The 20,298-nt window shown below is 38.5% G+C and overlaps 1 protein-coding gene across 1 annotated transcript in view; it reads left to right on the plus strand.

Annotated features, from left to right (window-relative positions):
- The window catches only part of POLR2B (RNA polymerase II subunit B), a 42,290-nt gene that overhangs the window by 13,887 nt on the left and 8,105 nt on the right, over positions 1-20,298 (plus strand). The window contains exons 7-17 of the mRNA XM_066386505.1: positions 438-602; positions 3,684-3,880; positions 4,039-4,158; positions 4,971-5,157; positions 8,859-9,002; positions 9,683-9,822; positions 9,921-10,032; positions 15,157-15,311; positions 16,041-16,239; positions 16,901-17,069; positions 20,101-20,197. Coding sequence (XP_066242602.1) covers positions 438-602; positions 3,684-3,880; positions 4,039-4,158; positions 4,971-5,157; positions 8,859-9,002; positions 9,683-9,822; positions 9,921-10,032; positions 15,157-15,311; positions 16,041-16,239; positions 16,901-17,069; positions 20,101-20,197 — 1,685 coding nt within the window. The remainder of the gene's footprint in view (positions 1-437; positions 603-3,683; positions 3,881-4,038; positions 4,159-4,970; positions 5,158-8,858; positions 9,003-9,682; positions 9,823-9,920; positions 10,033-15,156; positions 15,312-16,040; positions 16,240-16,900; positions 17,070-20,100; positions 20,198-20,298) is intronic.

Consider the following 20,298-nt stretch of genomic DNA (forward strand, 5'->3'; position numbering starts at 1 on the left):
TGGGTCTTTGGCATCCCAGTCCGATGCTCTATCCACTGCGCCACTGCCTGGTCAGGCTCTTTCTTTTTTGATCCCTTATCTAGTTCTTTTTTCCAGAGTTCTTTTTGGTGGTCAGAGAGAGTGGGGGGTCAGTGTTCATATTCTTTTGCAGCCAGGAGTCATTTCCAAATACAGTACTGGGTAATTCTGAACAAATCTTGGCAGGCAGATAGTAGAGAACGGAAGTTTTCTCAGGTCTAAATGACCAGCCTGTCCATAAAATGAGTAAATTGGTTGCAGTGGTTTTGGAAAGCAGCCATGGGGGCATTCCTATTGTGAGAGACATGCTTCTTTTGAAATACATGCAATGGTGAACATGTATATAAAATGGGTCTCATGATGTTTTTGTATGGCTGTGATCTTTGTACTCTAATTCTAATGATATTTTATTTTTCTAGGGTGCAAAAAAGAGTGCTATTGGTCAGCGCATTGTGGCAACTCTACCATACATAAAGCAAGAGGTTCCCATCATTATTGTGTTCAGAGCATTAGGTTTTGTGTCTGACAGAGATATTTTGGAGCATATTATTTATGATTTTGAAGATCCAGAGATGATGGAAATGGTAATGTATAAGCAAAATATATTCATAATTTTTTTTTTTTTTTTTTTACAGGGACAGAGAGAGAGTCAGACAGAGGGATAGATAGGGACAGACAGACAGGAACGGAGAGAGATGAGAAGCATCAATCATCAGTTTTTGGTTGTGGCACCTTAGTTGTTCATTGATTGCTTTCTCATATGTGCCTTGACCGCGGGCCTTCAGCAGAGCAAGTAACCTCTTGCTTGAGTCCAAGCTGGTGAGCTTTGCTCAAACCAGATGAGCCCACGTTCAAGCTGGTGACCACGGGGTCTCGAACCTGGGTCCTTCCGCATCCCAGTCTGACGCTCTATCCACTGCGCCACCAACTGGTCAGGCTATTCATAATGTTTTACAGGAGGTTTAAAGTTACTGACTGTTGTTAATCTTAAAGCCATTCTAAAGAGTAATTTAGCCTGACCTGTGGTGGCGCAGTGGAAAAAGTGTCGACCTGGAATGCTGAGGTCGCCGGTTCGAAACCGGGGCTTGCCTGGTCAAGGCACATATGGGAGTTGATGCTTCCTGCTCCTCCCCTCTTCTCTCTCTTTCTCTCTCTCTCCTTCTCTCTCTCTCTCCAATAAAAATGAATAAATAAAATCTAAAAAAAAAAAAAGTAATTTACTTGTCACAAATCTCATGTCATTTACTGGGTATCGAAAGCTTTTAGCCCTGCCTCAGTTTCTTTCCTGGCAATTCTTTAAAATAGATGTGAAAGCTGGAGGCATCAGAGGTCTCTGACAGCAGTAAGAAGAAACAGTAGTAAGGAAAATCATAAAAGCATACCCGTCTGGTGTAATTTAGTAAAAAGGGAAAATTAGTAGTTTGTATCTTTCTTTTTTCTTTTAAACTTTTTATTTTGAAGTAATTTCAAACTTAGAGAAAGTTGCAAGAACTCCTGTATACTCTTCACCTAGATTCACCAGTGGTTACCTTTGGTGCATTTGCTTAGCATTCTCTTTAAATACACGTTTTATTCTGGAACATTTGAGAATGTCTCAGGGGTCATGCTCTTTACTCCTTAATACTTCCATGTTTCCTAAGAAACAGGACATTTACTTCCATAATCATAGTACAGTTATCACAATCAGGACATTTAACTTAGGTTCTATTCTAATAACCCATAGATCTCATTCAGGTTTTTGCCAGTTGTCCTGATAACGTTCTTAATAGCATTTGTTTTTCTTCCGGATTCAGAATCCAATCCTGGATCATCTACTGCATGTTGTTTTTATGACTCTTTCCCTTGTCTTTCTCCTTAGTGTTTCATGACCTTGAAATTTTTGGAGAATTTATTTTGTAGAATTTATTTTGTAGAATTTCCCTCAGTTTGGGTTTTCTCTTACTTCCTCATGATTTGATTCAGTTTATTCATTTTTGGGCAGGAAAAATGCAGAAATAATATTGTGTGCTTCCCAGGGCAGTATACCAGGAGTCACATGGTATTGTTTTGTCTTGTTATTTGTAATGTTAACTCTAGAGTGTGGTGTCTGTTAAGTTCCTCTCCTGTAAAGATGAGATTCTTGTGAGAAGGGTTTTGAGTCTAGATGAATATTTGTTTCCTTATTAGTCTTTTCCATTAATGATCCTTTTCTTAATAAATAGTAATTGATAGCCTTAGAGTTGTCCTGTATTGTCCAGAGACTTTAAGACTTCAAAGAAACAAAGTAAAATTCAGGCTAAGCATTAGTTACAAACTTAGAAAGTGGAATATGTTTTACTTATTAATTTATTGATACCGTTACATGAGGAGAATGGGTTCTGGTTAGATTTTACTTGAAGCTTTCCCAGCAGTTGTATGCTTTTTTTTTTTAATATTTAAAGACATTACAGCCTAACTCTTTAAGTATTTAAAAGAAAAGCTAATACATGTTACTTTTTTTTTTATCTAAAAGGCATCCCAAATTATTTGGATTGGATTCAGACAGTATTCAAACTGGGATTTTCTTAGTAAAGTGAAAGACCTGGTTTGCTTTATGTATATTGTCTTTTTGAAAATTACTGTTTGTTCCTAGAGTTCTTAGGAGGCTCAAGTGATCAAGCATTCACTGTGCAAAAGTGATTTAATTTCTTCTTCAACTGGAGTGGACTATAGAGATTATTTTATCCTGTTCCTTTATAAATGAGGAAACTGATTATGTGGCTGCTCAGATAGCATAGCTAGTTAGTGGCAGGTGTGGAATGCAGGTCTCCATAGCAGTATACTGTTAAAATATTCTCCTTTACAAAAAAACAGTGGTTTTATTTACAGGATAGAAACTTCTTAAACCAAGGTTTAAAGCAGTCTGGCACATTTATTTGTAGGTTAGTAAATTTTAATTTGACTATTAAACTTCTCTAAGTTGATTTTAGAAGTTTGGAAGGAACTTTGTTTTGTTATTATTTATTAAAATGTAAAAAATAAAAACATTTTGCCTGACCAGGCAGTGGCATAGTGGATAGAGCGCCGGACTGGGATACAAAGGACCCAGGTTTGAAAACCCCAGGTCGCCAGCTTGAGCGTGAGCTCATCCGGCTTGAGTGGGGCTCACCAGTTTGAACGTGGGGTTGCTGGCTTGAGCATGGGATCATAGACATGACCCCATAGTCACTGGCTTGAGCCCAAAGGTCACCAGCTTGAAGCCCAAGGTGGCTGACTTGAGCAAGGAGTCACTTGCTCTGCTGTAGCGCCCTCCCCATCAAGGCAGATATAAGAAGCAATCAGTGAACAACCAAGGTGCTGCAACGAAGAGTTGATGCTTCTCATCTTTCTCCCTTCCTGTCTGTCTGTCCCTATCTGTCCCTGTCCTTCTCTCTGTCACACACACATACACACACAAAACAAAACATTTTTATAATGGAATTATTTGTATTTTTCTGGAAAGTATTGATTAGTGGATTTTATTAGAGATCTCTAGATCTCTTAAATGTCTTTAAGTTCTAAGATATTTTGATTTCTGGATATTTCTAAAACTTTTCATAATTGATTAGGGTCATTGGAATAGTTAACATGTTATAAATTAACAGTTGACTCATTTTTAAGGTGAAAATATGAATTTCAGAACAACTTTCATTTTAATTATCTGATAGGTTAAACCTTCTCTCGATGAAGCTTTTGTCATCCAAGAGCAGAATGTTGCACTAAATTTCATTGGCTCAAGAGGGGCAAAACCTGGTGTCACTAAAGAGAAGAGAATTAAATATGCAAAAGAAGTCTTACAAAAAGAAATGCTCCCTCATGTTGGTGTCAGTGATTTTTGTGAGACCAAAAAAGCTTATTTCTTGGGGTATGTTTTATTTCATTGTTTTAAGTTCTTTGCAAAATATATAGCTGAAATAAAGCTTTTTCTTAAAGCTCAAAATGTAAAAAATGATGTTTTAATATATGTATTTTTTCTAATGCCAAAAATCATGTTCTTTTTTCCATCTTTTTCTTTTTTTTAAGGTACATGGTTCATAGGTTGCTTCTAGCAGCTTTGGGTAGAAGAGAATTAGATGACAGAGATCACTATGGAAACAAAAGATTGGATCTTGCTGGACCACTGCTTGCATTCTTATTTAGAGGGTAAGGAGTTCTAGAATGATGTTACTAAATGTAGAGAGATTTCACTTTAGATCGGTCGTTGTAGGTGGAGGTGCGAAACTATCTTGGCAGCCATATTGGGTGCATATGAAGTTAACTACATTCTCTTTGCCCCTTGCCCAGAAATAATTATGCTTCATTGTTGAGAATTTCGGGTATGTGAGGACAATATATTATAGTTCTTGTTTATGTTTTCCTCATTCCTCTGGTAGGTTTGCAAGGCATTTGAAAGCTGAGAGTTATTGCCTTGATTTTCTAAGAGCCAATATTAGAACTTTTATTAGTCCTGCTTTTGCATTTTATAAAAACACAAAACCTAAGGGAACTTTTTTTTTAAACTAAGGGAACTCATCAAAATATTAGCAGTGGTTGTCTCAGTATTGGGGCTGCAAGTGATTTTATTTTATTTTAACTATGTTTTTATATTTTCCATGCTTTTTATAATGAACATACATTTTCGTAATTAGAAAAAATATTTTTAAAAATAAAATATATCGACAATTTAAAAATAATATTAGCAATTTTGTATATATTCTTAGTGTGTTGTAGATTAGTGTTCTTCAATTTTTTAAAATTATCCGACTAAACAGCCTCTTTTGACGTTTTTCCCCTAATTGCTCCCCCATATGTTTTTATACAGTATGTACATCTGTACTTTATATAAAAAGAGTAATAACCCGTTTCTCTCTGTACTCCAACCAGTTTTTGCCCTCTTGTGGACAGTATTGTTTGTGCTGAGAATGTATGCTGTAGACCTTTACATGTTTAAAACTACCTACCATTTTGTTCCGCAGCATGTTTAAGAATTTGCTTAAAGAAGTACGGATCTATGCACAGAAGTTTATTGATCGAGGAAAGGATTTTAACTTGGAGTTGGCAATTAAAACAAGGATTATATCTGATGGCCTAAAATACTCTTTAGCTACTGGCAACTGGGGTGACCAAAAGAAAGCTCATCAAGCCAGAGCTGGGGTGTCTCAGGTAAGAATGTCAACGATGACCATGGGCTTAATAGGAAAATGTTATGGAACTAATAGATTCTTTCATTCATTGAATGTGAATTATTTTGCTTTTCTTTTTTCCTTGTTCAAATATAAAAGTACTGAAGGCTTTTGAATTGTGGTAAAGAAAATTTTCTTAAATTAGCTACTACTAGTACTAAGAGAGACTTAGGATTTGACTTGTATCAAGATAGTTAATAAATTAGAGAAGCTACTTGGGAGGTCAGACAGTCTATATTGAAATTTTGGGGTCTTAAAAACTTTATATTAGAAGCTGACGATATAAATCGGCATCCATTCCTTTGTTGCAAAATATAGTACTTCTAACACTGATTTCTCTGTTGGCTGGTTATATATACAGTGAATGCAGTAGCTACTCTCAGATGGAATGTCTCACTAGGCCTTTTTTTATTTTTTCTATTTTCAAAGAAGATTAAAAATTTGTAATGCACACATCTAACTTAATGGAATATTTTTTTTGGATCTTGGTCTCTTTGCCTTTTTTTTGAGAGAGAGAGAGACAGGAAGGGAGAGAAGCATAACTCAGTTGCAGCACCTTAGTTGTTCATTGATTGCTTTCTCGTATGTGCCTTGACTGGGGGGCTGCAGCTGACCCAGTGACTCCTTGTTCAAGCCAGTGACCTTGGGCTCTAGCCAGCGACCGTGGGGTCATGTCTGTGATCCTGTGCTCAAGGCGATGAGCCTGCACACATACCAGTGACGTTGGGGTTCTGAACTTGGGTCCATAGAGTTTCAGGCTGATGCTCTATCCACTGCGCCACTCTCTGGCTAGGCTACTTTTTTATTTTTTAACTAGCCTGTACCAGTCTTACCTGGTTAGTTTGGCATTCAGAGACCAAATTTAAGTACTTGATTCCTGGAAACCCAAAGGCTCTGAGAAATTCTGGGGGCTTTTATTTTTTTTACTTCTTTATTTTTTAAAGATTTTATTTATTGATTTTAGAGATAGAGGGAGCAAGATTGTAGTTGCTTCACTTTAGTTGTTCAGTGACTGCTTCTCATATGTGCCTTGACTGGGCTAGCCCAGGGTTTCAAACTGGTGACCTGAGCATCCCAGGTTAACGCTTTATCCACTGTGCCACCACTGGTTAGGCTGGAAGGCTTTCTGATAGCAAAGTTAAATTTCTAGTTCCTTTTACTTTAGTAAGGATTTATTGAGTATACTCGGTGTTTGTGATGTTCAATTCACAAACATGAATGAGATACTGTTCCAGCCCTCAAGGAGATCACCCTGTATCAGAGAAAACAGATTCATCCATACACGACTCACTAGGCTGTGAGCTGCATTATGATAAATGCCACGTTGCCTTCTCAGTTTGGTAAATGGTTATTGGGACTTTTGATGAGCCAGGCACTCTGCCACCATTGGAGATTGCAGAGATGAATAAAACATGATCCCTGATCTTCAGTAATTTACCATCTGTACTCTTAGATAGATTTAATTTTATTTTTATTTATTCATTTTAGAAAGGAGAGAAAGAGGGAGAGAGAGAGAAAGGAGAGAGACAAAGAGAGAAGGGGGGGAGGAGCTGGAAGCATCAACTCCCATATGTGCCTTGACCAGGCAAGCCCAGGGTTTCGAACTGGCGACCTCAGCATTTCCAGGTTGACGCTTTATCCACTGCGCCACCACAAGTCAGGCAACTAAACTCTTAGATAGATTTAAACAGTTACAACATGGTACAGTTAAGTATTATAATGAGCGGTATGCCCAACTGCTCTGTGGGAATTCTGGAGAAAAGGGTTTAACACCGCCTGAGATGGTGAAAAGTCTTTAGGAGGGAACAGCTGAGCTGAATTTTGAAGGGTAATTGGGAAATTTTCAAGCTTGGGGGGAGTGGAAAACCAGTGGCTCATTGGAAAATTGGAGAAAACTTATCAGAATCTTGAACAAAGGGATGGAGAGAGGAAAGCGTGAGTTTGTGGGTGGAGCTAGAGCAGTTTATGACTTTCAAATCAAAGTAGGAGAGTTAGTATGATGGGGTTGGAGAGGGGAGCTGGGAACAGCTAGCTCCTTGAGGGGAATGCCGTATTCATTTTGTTTTTTTAGGTAGATTCACAGGAATTGGCAGTGTGGAGAGGAGAACTGAGAAGGATGAAGTTGGTGGGAGGAATATTGTTGCAACAGGCTGAGTGAGAAATAATTAGGGCCTGGACTAGAGCGGTCATGTAGAGGCGGAGGGTGTAGTCAAATTTGAAAAATATTTAGGAAGTATGTTTTATAACAGTGCTTTTCAACTGTTGGTCTGATGGAAATTTCATGCCAGTCCATGAAAGAGTTAATCACTCTTGATGTTTGAAGATGTAGTCCCAGTGATCTTAGTCAAATTTGCTCACGCTCAGAGTGATTTCTGCCTTAGAGGTCCCCGAAATAATTCTATTTTTACTGGTTCCTAGGTGTAAAAAGGTTGAAAACCACTATTTTATAAGACTTTGTGATAGAGTAATTAAGTGATGAGAAACACCATAGAGTACAGAGAAGAGAACAGTTCTCCCTGGAGGTGGGTCAGATGGCTTTTATAGAGGTGGTAATGTGTCACCAGGCACAGCAGAATGGGCAAGTGCAGTGCCTTTCTTCTGTGGTCAGAGCTGACAAGGAAAGGGTGTTTGGCAATGTTGCTAGAGTTCAGAAGTTTGGGAACAGGTAGGGGCAGGTCATTTGGGACTTCACTGAGAAGAGCTTTAATGTCATCCTCTATAGTTGTTAGGGAACTGTTTTAAAATTTTTTAATGTCCGGGAGATGTGAACATGCGTGTTTTACTGTAACTGAGGAAGATAGATAGAGGGGACATTGCAGGGACTTAAGAGGTGATGGCAGCAGAATAGGGAAGAGGTAAGGGGTTGGTGTATTGGAGTGACATTGGGAATGGAGGGGTTGGGTTTTTGAGAAAATTTGAAATAGAATGGACAGGATATATTCATTGATGTGTGATAAGAGGAAGTCCGAGGCAAAATGATTTTGAGATTTCTGGATTGGAAGATTAAGGGAAGGGTGATGCCATTAATCATGAGGGGAGACTTAGGAAGAGGAAGGAGGTGTGGATTGTAGGGCTGAGGAAGATGGTGATTTGTTGTTAAGTGTGTTAAGCTTATATTGCTTGCTTTATAACCCTCTAACTGTAACCTTACTTATAAGGACAGTATCACCTTGCTTAAATCCTTTATAAGTATTGAATCTCCTTGTTGGATTCAGGGGCCTCAGCCTGAAAAAAGCACTGGAATGGTTTAGTGATGGCTGCTATGGTCAAAGGAATGTGAGTTGGTAGCATTTAATGTTTACAGAATGCCTGATGTGTGCCCAGTACTGTTCTAGGTACTGGGATGCAACAGAGAACAAACCAAAGAAATCCCCATCCTTGTGGAACTAACAACCTAGTGGTGGGAGACAGACCATAAAGAAAGCTTTATGTGGTATGCCGGTATGTTAGAACTGTACATTCCGTATTTACCATCCTGTACCCTGTTTAAAGTGTCAGGGAAGTTATGGAAGTTATGGGAGAAAGGTTATCCAGGGAAAGAGTGGAGAAAGGAGGGATTGGGTCCATTTGACACTCAATGGATTATATGTAAAACAATGACTTTACTCACCCAGTATTTGCCAAAAATGTGATAGTGTAAGAGAAATACTCAAACTTGAAAGATTTGCCATTGTGTTCTAGGTATTAAACCGCCTGACTTTTGCATCTACTCTGTCTCACCTGCGTCGTTTAAATTCTCCTATCGGTAGAGATGGCAAGTTGGCAAAACCAAGACAGTTGCATAATACATTGTGGGGAATGGTGTGTCCTGCTGAGACCCCAGAGGTATGTGTTAGAATTTACATTCAGAACAAAAAGTCTGCCGATTATTATGTAGGATATAATTGCTTTCAGAGTAAATTTTTATTTAATTACTGGTATTTCATGTAGTTTAGAATAAAAAAAAATAATAATATATATATATATATATATTATTATTTTTTTTTTTTGTATTTTTCTGAAGCTGGAAACGGGGAGAGACAGACTCCCGCATGCGCCCAACCAGGATCCACCTGGCACGCTCACCAAGGGGTGACACTTTGCCCACCAGGGGGCGATGCTCTGCTCCTCCGGGGCGTCGCTCTGTCGCGACCAGAGCCACTCTAGCGCCTGGGGCAGAGGCCAAGGAGCCATCCCCAGCGCCCGGGCCATCTTTGCTCCATGGAGCCTTGGCTGCAGGAGGGGAAGAGAGAGACAGAGAGGAAGGAGAGGGGGAGGGGTGGAGAAGCAGATGGGCGCTTCTCCTGTGTGCCCTGGCCGGGAATCGAACCTGGGACTTCTGCACGCCAGGCCGACGCTCTACCACTGAGCCAAACGGCCAGGGCCTCCAGAATAAAATATATATATTTTTTGAAAGTAAGAGTAAATTCTGAAATCAAACGGAAAGAAAAGTGTTTAAGGAAAAGAACTTTGATAGGCATGTTAAATCAGTGTGACTAATTATTTGTTATATTTATTATTTCAAGGGCCATGCTGTAGGACTTGTGAAGAATTTAGCTCTGATGGCTTATATTTCAGTTGGATCTCAACCTTCTCCAATTCTGGAATTTTTAGAAGAATGGAGTATGGAAAATTTAGAAGAAATTTCTCCTGCGGCTATTGCTGAGTGTGTACAGATGCAATTTTTAAAAAGCTATCATTAATCTTTGGTTATAGCCCAAGATAGAGTTAATAAGTGCAAAATGCTTTTGTTTTGTATTCTAGTGCAACCAAGATTTTTGTTAATGGCTGTTGGGTTGGAATACATAAAGATCCTGAACAACTTATGAACACTCTAAGAAAATTGCGGCGTCAGATGGACATCATTGTGTCTGAAGTAAGGGTCTATAATTAAGAGGGCATGATCTGTGAGATTTCTAAACAAGCCATAGGCTAGGGAAAATTATTGTTGTATTGGCATCTTAAAATTTTTTCTATTGAATTTATTGGTGTGGTGTTGGCATCTTTAACTGGTTTCCCTTGAACTGTAGAGTACATTGTCAAAAGTGTAGGTGTTTGAGCTAACATCAGTTAGTGGAAGGCAATGTTTTTTGTTTTGTTTTTTAAAGAGAGAGTCAGAGAGAGGGATAGATAGGGGTAGGCAGGAACAGAGAGAGTTGAGAAGCATCAATCATCATTTTTTCATTGTGACACCTTAGTTGTTCATTGATTGCTTTCTCTGTGTGCCTTTACTGACCGAGTAACCCCTTGCTCAAGCCAGCCACCTTGGGTCCAAGCTGGTGAGCTTTTGCTCAAACCAGATGAGGCTGCGTTCAAGCTGGCGACCTCGGGGTCTCGAACCTGGGTCCTCTGCATCCCAGTCTGACGCTCTATCCACTGCGTCACTGCTGGTCTGGCGGCAATGTTTTTCAACTGCCGGCTAAATGTATTTTAGGAATTAGAACTCAAATTGTATTTTAAAGTAAAAGGAATTTTTTTGAGGATCTTTTTGTAAGGCTGACAACAGTGCTTTTAAAAGGGAATAATTATCTCTGATCTTTGTCTGAATACAGAGATTTATTCATAAAGTATGATGCACCTTTAATTGAGTCTCTCATATTTAGGCGGATATTGAAATGCTTTGGAATAAGAGTAGATTAAAAAAAAAATTAGGATACAGTATGAACAGGAGAAGTGACCATCTGCTCTCCCCCCCTTCTCCCTCTCTTCCCTTCCTTCATACAGTAGCTCGATTGGTTCAAGTGTGGCCCCAGGTGCTGAGGATAACTTGGTTGGTCCCATTGCATTAGCCTCAGTTGCTAAAAATAGCTTGGTACTTGAGTATTGGCCTGGTCAGGGTACATGTGGGAATATGCCTCATTACTTCTCCTCCTCACCTAAGAAAAAGAAAATTTACTGCCTGACCAGTCGGTGGCGCAGTGGATAGAGTATTAGACTGGAATGTGGAAGACCCAGGTTCAAAACCCTGAAGTTGCCAGCTTGAGTGTGGGCTCATCTGGCTTGAGTTCAGGGTTGCTGGCTTGAGCGTGGAATCATAGACATGTCCCATGGTCACTGGCTTGAGCTCAAAGGTTACTGGCTGGAAACTCAAGGTCGGTGGGTTGAGCCCAAGGTCTCTGGGTTGAGCAAGGGGTCTCTTGCTCTCCTGTAGCCCCCCAGTCAAGGCGTGTATGAGAAAGCAATCAATGAACAATTAAGCCCCAATGAAGAATTGATGCTTTTCATCTCTCTACCATCCTATCTGTCCCTATCTGCCCCTCTCTCTGACACTCTGTATCACCAAAAAACAAAAATATTTATGTATGTATGTATATATATATGTGTGTGTGTATGTAAAAAAAAATGTGTGTGTGTGCATGAGCTTTATTACTTCCCAAAATAGGGCTTTTATCTTCGGTGTACTGTATTAAGGGATATGGCTCAGGTTTTTTATTCTCCCAAATTTATTCTTGGGATCTGTCTAGGTCAGTGGTAGTCAACCTGGTCCCTACCGCCCATTAGTGGGCGTTCCAGCTTTCATGGTGGGCGGTAGTGGAGCAACCAAAGTATAAATAAAAAGATAGATTTAACTATAGTAAGTTGTTTTATAAAGATTTATTCTGCCAAACTTAGCGAAAATCTGACATAAAGTACTTGGTAAGTAATTATTATATATAATAATATGCTTTAACTCTGCTTTATAAATTATATAAAGTAAAGTTACTTCCCTACTTTATAAATTACTGTGGAACTGGTGGGTGGTTAGAAAATTTTACTGCTAACAGAGATACAAAAGTGGGCGGTAGGTATAAAAAGGTTGACCACCCCTAGTCTAGGTCAGAGTGGATTCAGAGGGAAACTGGAAGGCACTTAAGCCAGTAGCTGGTTTCCTTTCTACTTAGCAAAGCAGAGAAGTGAGTTTGATTGCTCTCCAGGGGTCGGGAACCTTTTTGGCTGAGAGAGCCATGAACGCCACATATTTTAAAATGTAATTCCGTGAGAGCCATACAACGACCCATTATCCAATAAAAATTTGGTGTTGTCTGGAGGACAGCTGTGATTGGCTCCAGCCACCCACAACCATGAACATGAGTAGTAGGAAATGAATGGATTGTAATACATGAGAATGTTTTATATTTTTAACATTTTTTTTATTAAAGGTTTGTCTGCGAGCCAGATGCAGCCATTAAAAGCACCACATCTGGCTCGCAAGCCATAGGTTCCGACCCCTGCTCGAGGCCTTCCTCTAGCAGGCACACACCCTAGGTTTTGTTTGATCCAGGCATTTTAACAGCTTGTGGGCAGGAAAAGGGTGTTCCATATGTGGGCAGGTAGGGCTAAGATAACCTAAGAACTGTGGTATTTTCATGGTTAACTTGTTAATGCCACGTTTTTCTGTTGAGAGCTTCCTTCAGCTTTTCTGTATTCTCATATAAAATTAAAATTTTCATGCTGTTTTAGGCATTTTTACCTTTCCATGTGCCCATTCTCTCAACTTGGAATGTTTCTGCTCCCTGTCTCCCAAGTCTTCTCAAAACCAGGTAGTGGGGAGAAGGTGTTCTTATTACTTTTTTTCAGGTAAACTCACACTGCAAAGTATGTATTGACACCCATCTCCTTCAGGATACCTTACCTAGCCTCCAGGTTAGATTTAGATCAGAGGTTGGTAGATATTTCAATGAAGGGTCAGATATTAAATATTTCAGGCTTTGTTTACCATACAGTGTCTGTTGCATATTCAACCCTGCTGTTGTAGTGAAAAGCAGCCACAGACAATATGTGAACCAATAAAAGTTTATTTACAAAACACAGATGGCAAGTGAGGACAGATCTGGCCTGTAGGCTGTTCACTGACCTCTGTATTTCAATTTCTGTTACTATAGATAGCATGTTTACCTAAATACATCTGACAGAATATTTATATGATATAGTAACTATTGATTCATTTGCTTGACTCACTCACTACACTGTTAACTCCTCAGAGACAGGAAACATGTCTCACCATGCTTTTGGATTTTTCGCTTCATGCCTGGTGCTGACATATAGTAGACCTTGAATGTTTCTGAACATAAATAAATCGACCTGTGTGCTTGGACTAGGCACTTGAGGACTAGGCACTTGATCTCTTTTTGGAGAGTGATGTTGGGAGCTGTTAAGTGGGAGAATTGTGTATTTTTTTCAGAAGTCTATTTTTCTTATCCTTCATATTTTCTGATAACCAGAAGTTCTCATTTTACCCCTTTCTAACTTGATTCACTATAGGACTGGTTAGGCTTTCCTGTCAGTTGTCTTCTGTAAACCTACTAAAGGACATCTGTTTCCTTTGGAATGCAAGAAAATTGTGTTTGGCCTTTGAGAGGACATAGCTCAATTTATGTCCTCCTGTTAAACAGTTAATAGACGTGTGTGTGTGTGTGTGTGTGTGTGTGTTTAGAAATTTAAGGGGATGACATTGGTCAATAAGAATACATAGGTTTCAGGTAAACATCTCTATAGCATTTGAACTAGACCTATATTGCATTAGGAATTCTAAGGATTCAAGACAAGACAATGCGTTTGAAAGCAATGTCTTTCCTGGGACTTGAGAATGACATTAATGATATTTTTGCTGACAGACACAGTGTTTCACCTCATTGTTTTCTAAGGACAGGAAGTGGACTAAGAACTTGGGAACATTTTCTTTTTATTGTCTTTGATGCTTTAGTTTTGAAGAACTTGATGTTTTTGATAAAGCTTTTTATGATATACTATTGTTTTTAAACTGAGTAATCCAGATCTTTTCCTTTCTTAAATAGACCCAATAAAAGTATCCAGATGTTATTTCACTTTTTTAAAGTACTTTTGTGGAGAAATAGCAATCTACTTTTTCATTTGCCAACTCCTTGGCTATTCATTTTGTAGCTTTCAAGATTATATATTAGACCTAGATGACTCATTTGAAATTCTTATTTGTTTCCTTTTTGACTTATTTTTTTTATATTTAGGCTCATAAAATTTTGCAGGGCCTTTAGTAATTACTATGTTCTTTATTGCAAATTTTTGGTATTTTCTAAGAATTTATTTTTAGCACTCTCCAGTAGAAATATAATGTGAGCTACATATTCAATTTAAATCCTTCTAGTTGCTATATTAAAAATGTAGAAAACAAAGGAAAATAATTTTAGTAATATATTTGACCTGATACATCTAAAATATTGCAATTTCAATATAAAATCAAAATAAATATTAAAAAATATTACATTCTTTTTTTTTCTGGTATTATTTTAGAAATCCAGTATATAGTTTTTACATACAGCATATCTCAGTTTGCTTTGGCTACATTTTAGGTGCTTAGTAGTGACATGTATCTAGCGACTACTATATTGGACAACTAGACTGATACCATTTGTCTAATATACTGCTCACAAAAATTAGGGGATATTTCAAAATAAATATGAAATGATTAAAAACATTTGATTTTTTTTTTAAACAAAACATTAGAAAAGCAAACAAGTCAAAGAAAGTTGTTCAGTTATGCAAGTGAATGCAAAACCAGCTTTTATTTTATTGATGAAAATGCACTGTACAAAAGACTGAAAGTACTGGAGTATCTGCACGTTCCCTGATCCCCTAATTTTTGTGAGCGATAGGTGAGTGGGAGAAGTCAGGCTTATTACTGGGAAAGTGTTAAGGCAAAGTGATATAGGGCTGTTTATTGAAAAGTTGCAGAGTGAAATATATGTGAGGCAAAATAAGAAATTGTCAATTATTAGTAGTTGTGATACCAAAAACATTTTTTCTTTTACTTTATCTTATATGACATTATTACCAAATGTTGCTGTCCAGCTTTATAATTGCCAAGGTTAGATATTTATCCTTTATAAGATTTTAAATTATACCCAGGTTTTTAGTATATTAAATAATGGTAAACTAAGATTTGTTCATTTTGTTTGATAAATTCATTAGAAGTTTTATTGTATTTTTAGCTAAGCCTTAATGATACAGAAAAATAAAAGTCCATGAGACTTTTTTTTATATCTAGGTTTCTATGATCAGAGATATTCGAGAGAGGGAGATTCGGATCTATACAGATGCAGGTCGTATTTGTAGACCACTTCTGATTGTGGAAAAACAAAAGCTACTGCTGAAGAAGAGACATATTGATCAATTGAAAGAGAGAGAATATAACAACTACAGGTAAGTACATGCAGTGAGAAAAAAATTGAGATATAATTTGCATACCAAAAAACTAATGATTTTAAAGTAAGCAGTGCAGTGCAGTGGTTTTTAGTATGTTCACAAGATTGTGCAACCTGCACCACTAATTTCAGAACATTTTTTCATAACCCCCCAAAAAACTCTGTACTCATTAGCAGTCTTATTTGTTTTTCTTAATTTTTGTTATCAAATAAGGGACTTACCAGGTTTTGTTTAACTTAAAAGTCTTTGTGACACATTAAAGCCTAGTAATAGTAACAAATATAAATAACATAACATAAACAATATTTGATAATTTGATAAAAAGATTTTTCTTTAAAATTTACTTTTCTAAGACTGTACATATTTGTATTGTAAAAAATTCAAACTATGTATAATAAAAGACTCCAATTCATATTCTCCACTTCAAAAGTAAATACTGTTAACAAATTGGGTATATGTTTCTTCAGACCTTAATATGTGTATTTATATACTTACCCTCTACCCCCACAGTTTCTTTAGAACAAAGCAAAACAAACTAATAATAATAATGTTCAATAACTTGCCTTTTTTCAATGTTAATAATAATATACCTATTTAGAACTCTTTCTATATCAGGAAATATAGGCATAGGAATACCTATGTATTCTATAATACTTTATTGTAGAATGCCTAGTTAGTTAAAAGAGTTCAGGGAATAAGGAAATGAAGAGAATGCTTCTTTTTCAGTTGGCAGGATCTTGTGGCCAGTGGGGTAGTAGAATATATCGATACTCTAGAAGAAGAAACAGTGATGCTTGCAATGACTCCAGATGATTTACAGGAGAAAGAAGTAGCTTACTGTTCCACTTATACACACTGTGAGATTCACCCATCAATGATTCTTGGTGTCTGTGCATCTATTATTCCATTTCCTGATCATAACCAGGTTAGTAGCTGTTTTTAAATTCTTATTTGTGAGGAATTGGGGGAAGTAGACTAAAAGAGATTACTCTGTAGTTTTTAAAGAAAAGTCTTGTTTTTTTTGAGGGGGGGAGGAGAGAGATGAGAAACATCAGTCCCTAGTTACTTCAGTTTAGTAGTTTATTGATTGTTTCTCATATGTGCCTTGATTAAGGGGCTCAAGCTAGTGACCTTGGGCTCAAGCCAGTGACCTTTGGGTTTCAAGCTAGCGACCTTTGGGCTCTAGCCAGCGACCTTGGGATCATGTCATTGATCCCATGCCAGCAGTCCCTTGCTAAAGCTGGTAAGCCCACGCTCAAGCCTATGAGCCTGTGCTCTAGTGGATCTCAGGGATTTGAACCTTGGACTTCAGCGTCCCAGGCTGACACTCAATCACTGTACTACCATTGGTCAAGCTGAGAGAAAAGCCTTTTAATGAAAAGGCTTTGAACTCCTATAGAATTAGCGTTTAACATGCTTATTCTTGTGTTTCACTGTTAAGAGCTATAATTAATTATTCCAAAGGGTTTATTTGCCTTTCAGAAAAAAATAAACTTTACCAATCTTATTCTCATTTAACCTGTAGAGTCTATTTCTTTGGTAATAATTAAATTTTTATTGATTTTTCTGTTTATTTCTACCTTCAGTCCCCTAGAAACACATACCAGTCCGCTATGGGTAAGCAGGCTATGGGAGTTTATATCACCAACTTTCATGTTCGTATGGATACATTGGCCCATGTTCTTTATTATCCTCAAAAACCACTTGTGACCACACGGTCTATGGAGTATCTACGATTTAGAGAGCTGCCAGCGGGTATGTTCAGTTTCGTTCTACATTTTTAAGATGCTGTCATGCTTGGGAAGGTTATTAAAATGCATATGACCTAGTCACTATTCCATGGAATTTATAATGTGGTAGGAAACGAACAAAATTAAATGAAAAAGTAAGAGATGGTGAAATTGTTAGGATGGAGGTACAGGGTCCTTTGGTAGCAGAGTGAAGGAGATGATTGATTCCTATTGAGAGTCTAGATCCAAATTCACAGGGGAGGTAGCATTTTAGACTAGAGTTGATGAAAGGGTATTTGAGTTTGAGACAGGTTTTCAGCAGGTCTGGAACCAAGGACTCCTGAGTGGGTCTTCATCCTCAAAATGAAATTCAACCTGCTGTCCTCCACACTATTAGACCAACCTTGACTCGCATGCATTTACACTCCAATCATATCAAACTAACATGACTCAGCCATTTCTTCTTTTAGTGAAGGATAGTGTGTATAAACCAAAATCCGGGTGCTAGACATGCTCCTTGCTATTAGAATGTCATCTAGGTACTCTCAGCTGATAAAACTAGGGAAAAAATATTCATATACCCTTACACACCTTTTTGTCTACTTTCATCTATCTGTATATTAAACAAATCATGAGTATATCACTATTTCCCATCCCTGTCCAACCCCAGTGTTTATTTTAGAACTGCATTCTCTGACAGTGAGGAACCTGACTCCCATTGTCCTCAATATATTTACTTCTTTACTCAATCTGTTGTTGGAACCAATCTTCTGACCATCCTGACCGAATTATTGGCCCTGGACCTTGCCTGACATTCCAGGTGCATTGGCTAAATTTTGAACCCTGACCAAGGGGAACAGGCCAATCAATTTATCTTAAGGAAGGTTTTTTGATTAGAATCATTCCTGCTTCTGTAGAATACTGTTAACCTTGATTGACATATTCTGTGTGCAAAGACTCGTGTGACAAAAGTTCACCTTGACTTAAAGTGAGTTGGGACTTTGAACCTCCTCAGTGCTGAGCTGAGGCTTGAAGTGGGGGAAGCTGGAGGCTCATCTCGCCTGACACTGCCCTTCCCTTGAAGAGTTTCATACTCGCCTTCCTCCCTTTGCGAAGCAATCTAGCTTTTTCTGTGCACAACGTAAATATGCAAACCTTTCAAGGTGCTCAGAAGAAAAATGCCCTCGTGGCTATGCTTCTTTAGAGTGCAGTCTGTAGTTTGTATTTATATTGTTCTAGGTTTATAGTTAGCACAAGCATTTAGTGTTATCTGTTAAGTAGGCTTGTGATCTCAGATTCCTACAGAGTTAGGACGGATTGGTGAATATTTGGTGAGTGGAGAGAGTTTGCCTTTCTCTTGAGTTTAGCTCTATTGGGCTTCAGCTATGGTTGTGATGTGTATATGCAGACTCAGTGATGCCAGATATGATTTTTCAAGAAAAGTTTGAAATCTAAGTTTTTGTGTGAATTTACCCTTTAAAATGTTAGGAATGAATTCAGCTTAAAGACAAACTCTGGAATCAACTACCCTGGGCCAGTGTGTTTAAAACAGCCTGTAGAAAGCTGCCAGGGCATTTAGGGAGCAGGTGTGGTTGTCAGGGAGGAGGGCCTGCCCTTTGCACACATGGCTTCCTCCAAAGCTATTTCCAGTGCGGGTTGGGGATCAGAGACTTGAAGGGGTGTGTCTGCAGTGTCCCAGCCCAGACCGGCAGCACTGCCACCCTTACCTCACTCCACGTGTTAGACCTGGCACATCCTTCTGTACACAGAAAGGAGGAAGTCAATGGCGGGTGCGTCTTTTCACAAAGGATGGGTTCTTTGAAAATTGAATTAGCTTACGGAAGCAAATGAAAGATTTTTTCAGATTCAGATAACCAAAATGTTCAATCATTCAAAGTTTGGTTCCCTTATAGTCCGTAGTCATAGTTTTTAGTCCACATTTGAAATATTTATATCAAGATACTATGTTAAATACAACTTTAGAGTAGAGTGTATTTTAATTTTTGGAAAATCTTATGATTTACATATATATGGATTATGTTCATTGAAACTGCATTCATCGGCCCTGGCCGATTGGCTCAGTGGTCGAGTGTCGGCCTGGCGTACAGAAGTCCCGTTTTCGATTCCCGGCCAGGGCAAACAGGAGAAGCGCCCATCTGCTTCTCCACCCCTCCCCCTCTCTTTCCTCTCTGTCTCTCTCTTCCCCTCCCGCAGCCAAGGCTCCATTGGAGCAAAGATAGCCCGGGCGCTGGGGATGGCTCCTTGGCCTCTGCTCCAGACGCTAGAGTGGCTCTGGTCGCGACAGAGCGACGCCCCCTGGTGGGCGTGCCGGGTGGATCCCGGTTGGGCGCATGCGGGAGTCTGTCTGACTGTCTCTCCCTGTTTCCAGCTTCAGAAAAATACAAAAAAAAAAAAAAAAAAAGAAAAAGAAACTGCATTCATATGCAACAATCATTTTTTATATTGTAAACTAGTGTTTTCCTTTTTAAATACTTGTTTTGTTTTTTACAGTCTCATTAAAAGTAGTGTTGGCAGTAGCAACTGAGAATAGGGTTGAGATGGCAAAGATACAATATCACTCTTTTGGTGGCGGAGGGAGAGGATCTAGGAGCAGAGTAGGGCTGGGAAAAGGTAGTACCAGGTTCAGACCTAACACCAGAAATCAGCAAATAGCCTTTCAGCTTTGGGATCATGGATAACTTACTTAATTACCTCATTCTGATCCTGAGAATAACAGTACTTTGTTTATGGCACAGGGTTACTGTGAGAATCATGAGACTTGGTTTGGGGAGGTACTGTATAAATCTGAGGTAACATAGAATCACTAGGAAAGGACACATTGGGAATGACTGTTCTGAGGGGTTGCTTGTATTAAATACTAAGCCTCAGAGTAGTTGCCTCAGAGATTGCTATTCCAACAGGAATAGACTTTGACAGTTACGATAGTGAAAACATCTGTGGCAAATATGATGAAATAAAACTTATGTAAAAGAAAGGGGCGGTTTTTCTTTATTTTCCGGATGATGCTTTAATGTGTGCTCTTCAATGCACCACAGGTATCAACTCAATCGTGGCCATTGCATCGTACACTGGATACAATCAGGAAGACTCTGTCATCATGAATCGTTCAGCTGTGGACCGGGGCTTTTTCAGGTCAGCTATTTATAAAAGTTGTCAAACACAGATACATCGGAAATACTGATATTTTAATCAAAAAGTTCTCAAAAAATAGGTTTGACTTATATGTGTCCAAA

This window comes from Saccopteryx leptura, chromosome 5, assembly GCF_036850995.1.
Source record: "Saccopteryx leptura isolate mSacLep1 chromosome 5, mSacLep1_pri_phased_curated, whole genome shotgun sequence".
Lineage (NCBI taxonomy): Eukaryota > Metazoa > Chordata > Mammalia > Chiroptera > Emballonuridae > Saccopteryx > Saccopteryx leptura.